The 3,884-nt window shown below is 37.1% G+C and overlaps 1 protein-coding gene across 1 annotated transcript in view; it reads left to right on the top strand.

Annotated features, from left to right (window-relative positions):
* Positions 1 to 3,884, top strand: part of LOC106873886 (transcription initiation factor TFIID subunit 2) — a 46,088-nt gene that overhangs the window by 27,167 nt on the left and 15,037 nt on the right. The window contains 3 exon segments of the mRNA XM_052969130.1: positions 1,395 to 1,514; positions 2,818 to 2,958; positions 3,447 to 3,557. Of these exon segments, the coding sequence (XP_052825090.1) occupies positions 1,395 to 1,514; positions 2,818 to 2,958; positions 3,447 to 3,557 (372 nt within the window).

Raw genomic sequence — 3,884 nt, 5'->3', positions numbered from 1 at the left:
CTTTATGGCAGTGCTACTCAAAATGGTGGTCTGCAAGCCATCAGCCGCCGGTACGCAGTGAGTTTCCAGAAAAGAAAGCAACATTGTAAAATGCTTATAAAATGCTGATGTAATATTGTATTATTTGTTTACAGAATATATATAAGATTAAAAAAATTGTCAACTTTTATTATATTCATTATATATATTGTTTCCGGTATAAATTAATATTATTAAGAATATTATTAAGTCCAACCCATGCTAGCATGGAAAGCGGACGTTAAACGATGATGAGGATGATGATGATTAGAAATATTACCGGTCCCTTGCACATTGGAAAATGAAAACTGCTGGTATGCAACATCAGATAGTTTGAGAAGCACTGTTCTATGGTATACTCTGGCATCTCTTTGTTGCCCTTCATCACCTACCCCCTTTTCTCTCACTGCCCTCTCCACCAAAGCTTCTCTGCCCTCTCAGTACCCTTACACATTTTTCCTCCTCTTACCCACACCCATGACCCCAATCCATATCTCTTTCCTTCAATGACTCCATTAGGATTCCTTTCCACCTGAGTCATATTACTCCCTTCCTTTTTCCTTATCCCTCGCATACTCACCCCTTACAAGGTTGGATAGGACTAGATCAGCCCCCTCCCCGCCATCCTTATACATCCCTCCCTATCACCTTTTCATTGTGTCCCTCCCTTTTTGTCAATAACCCATATCACTAACCCCTCTCTCCCCCTCCCCTGTTCCCCCCGCCTGACTCTTTTTTTACCATTTCTCATCCTCCTGTCTAGAATCATTACCCACTCTCTATTTTATTCTCATTAAGTTATAGGGAGCCATATTGGGCCCTTATCATTGTAAGTTGGACCCTAGTACACACTGTAAAATGGTTGTTGTTAGGAAAGGCACCCAGCCATAGAAACCATTGGAACATAATGCAGTCTTCTGATTTGTCAGATCCTGTTAAACTGTCCAACCTATGCCAGCATAGAAGACGGGTGTTAAATAATATATGTGTGTGTTTGCAAGTGAATATCGTGCCAGTGGCACGTAAAAAGCACCTTTCAAGCACTGGGCCTCATGGAGGTAATGAGACCTTTGACATTATGCTGTGCTTGAGAAGGGAGACTCATTGAGCCATGTGAAATGGTAATTGTGGCAGATACTGGTGTCGCGCAACTGGCACCTGTGCTGGTGACACATAAAAGCACCTATTACACTCTTGGAGTGGTTGGCGTTAGGAAGAGCATCCAGCCGTAGAAAACCATGCCAAATCAGACTGGAGTCTGGTGCAGCCCCTCAGCTTACCAGCCCTGGTCAAACCGTCCAACCAATGCCAGCATAGACAATGGATGCTAAATGATGATGATTTTAATGCTGCTACTGTTTTCCATCTCTTTCAAGGCTATCGCTGCTCTAGTTGCCTACTCAACACCTGCAACCCGGATGGCTTTAACTGATACCCTTGAGAATGAACAGTGTTTTTGTAAGGTTAGAATGGAAGCATGCTTCTGCCTTGCCAAAGTAAGTGAATGACTTTTATTATATTAATCACTATAGCTAATATTTCCTTAAATAGACATGAATGAATATTTGGAAATAAGCAAGAAGAAGGTTTATAGCAGGGGTTCTCAAGCATTTTTTTTCTATGGACTCCTTTGATAACTATTTTATTCTGGTGGATCCCTATTGTCATTCTGAGTTTAAAAACTAGTTTTATATAAATATCTTCCAAAATTCCTATTTTGATTTTCACAAGTTAAAGTGTAGGTTGACCTGTGTAAAATGTTAGGGAAAGCAATCTAGCTGTTGCTTGCAATACACACCAATATTTACATCTAAAGCAAAATTTTTTTAGGGACCCCATAAAGTTACTCGTAATTGTGTGGTGTCTTTCCCAGAGGAATATGGATTAAAAATCAGTATTTACTTTCAGTTTTCTGGTGCCTAAATATTCTTAGGCACCTGTGATGATGGTACATATAAAGCACTCTTTGAATGTTGGGCCTCACAGAGGTAATAAGTGACCGAGACCTTTGAGAAGACTTGTCAAGCCCAGTGAAATTGTAGTCGTAGCCGATACTAGTGTCCCATAACTAGCACCTGTGCTAAAAAAAACACCCATTACACTTTTGGAGTGGTTGGCATTAGGAAAGGCATTCACTTACAGAAAGCATGCCAAATCAGATTGGAACCTGGTGCAGCTTACCAGTTTCAGTCGAACTGTTTAACCCATGCCAGCATGGAAAGCAGATGCTAAATGGTGATGATGATGATGGTGGTGGCAGCTACGACAGTAGCTGCTGTTGTTGTTTTTTTAAATTTTTTTTATTCAAGACATTAACATCTTAAAAGGCACCGAGTTCCAGTATATATTGATTGCAGATTTGCCCAGATTTTGTATTTTGGAGACATTTGCATCTTGAAAGGCACCATTTTCTACACTTATTATTTGCAGTCTTACTTAAGTATTCTTAGTCTTGTATTTTGAAAACATTAACAACTTATAAGGCATTCAGTTCTGGTGCTTGTTGTTTGTAGTCTTACCTATGTGGATGAAGTCTTGTATTTTACCAAAGTTGATAAGTACTTGATTGACCAAAATGAAACAACAACTTGGCTTGTTGGGTGACAAATTGATTGCATAACATCACTTATATTAGACTAATCATTAGGGAAATGAAAGAGGATGTCAGAAAAAAAAATTCATTGCTCTATGTTGTAGCTAGTTCCCTCGAGTTACTTTGACAAAGACAGGCATGAATCATGCATGATCTCACTTTTCCTATTTATTCTGTCAATGTGAGAAATCAATGTTTATTTGTAGGTTGCTAATGCCATGGTGTCAAGCTGGGCCGGACCTCCAGCCATGATGACAATCTTCAGAAAGATGTTTGGGTCCTATTCGTGTCCAATGATCATTCGACAGAACAACTTCTCTAATTTTCAGCAATATTTTTTACTCAAAGTAAGAAAGAGTTTGTATTTTTCCTTGAATTGTTGTTGTTGTTATTGTTGAGCCCCTGAGGCCGATCCCAGCCAAGTAGATCAAAGAATCAGAGATGATACAGCCTTGACTATCATCTAGGTTTTTATTCATCTTTTTTTTTGCTTGGCTTTGTGTACCTAAGATAACATTATCCAATATGTTTTATTTTCCTAAGACACAGCTCATACCCAATAGATTTTTGCTGCTATTTCTAGCCAATTCAGTGATCACATAATGGTCCCTTTATTGGCTCATAGAAATCATTACTTGTTTCAAATTATTCCTTTACTTGTCTATTTTCTTTCCTTGTTTCAGTCATTGGACTGTGGGGTACTGCAGTAAGTGGTTAAAAACAAATTTAGACCATTCTTCAAAATTCAAAAAAACCTTTTGTTTTTGTTATTGAGAAGTGTTCTGCATTTACCAAATTACCTTTATGAATGCTTCTGCTTTTAATTTCATTACAGACGATTCCCTGTGCAATGGCTCGCTTACGTAACATTCACAATATTTGCCCCAATGATGTACTGAAATTTCTTCTTGACCTCTTCAAATATAACGATAATTCTAAAAACAAAGTAAGTTGATTGCTTGAATAAGTAAATATTACTTCTGAGTCAACTGAAAATATACAGAAGAAAGCAAAAAAAAATGTTATTAGTGATTGGTTTGTGATTGTATTTTTCATGCATTTTTTGTATCTATGTATATATATATATATATATATATATATATATGTATTTAATTATATGTATTTATTTTATCCTAATAAATAATAATTCGGATAGAATAAATGGGTTAATAGAAACCAAGGTAGCAAAGATCACAAAATAACTGGTGTAATTCCTGTTAGTGAGGCAGAAACTCCTTGATATTTTGGGTATTTGAGTATATATAAAAATTTA

Source organism: Octopus bimaculoides, chromosome 7 (assembly GCF_001194135.2).
Source record: "Octopus bimaculoides isolate UCB-OBI-ISO-001 chromosome 7, ASM119413v2, whole genome shotgun sequence".
In the NCBI taxonomy this organism is placed as follows: Eukaryota; Metazoa; Mollusca; class Cephalopoda; order Octopoda; family Octopodidae; genus Octopus; species Octopus bimaculoides.
Note: the sequence above shows the minus strand (reverse complement) of the source record. Positions and strands in the feature narration are given on the sequence as shown.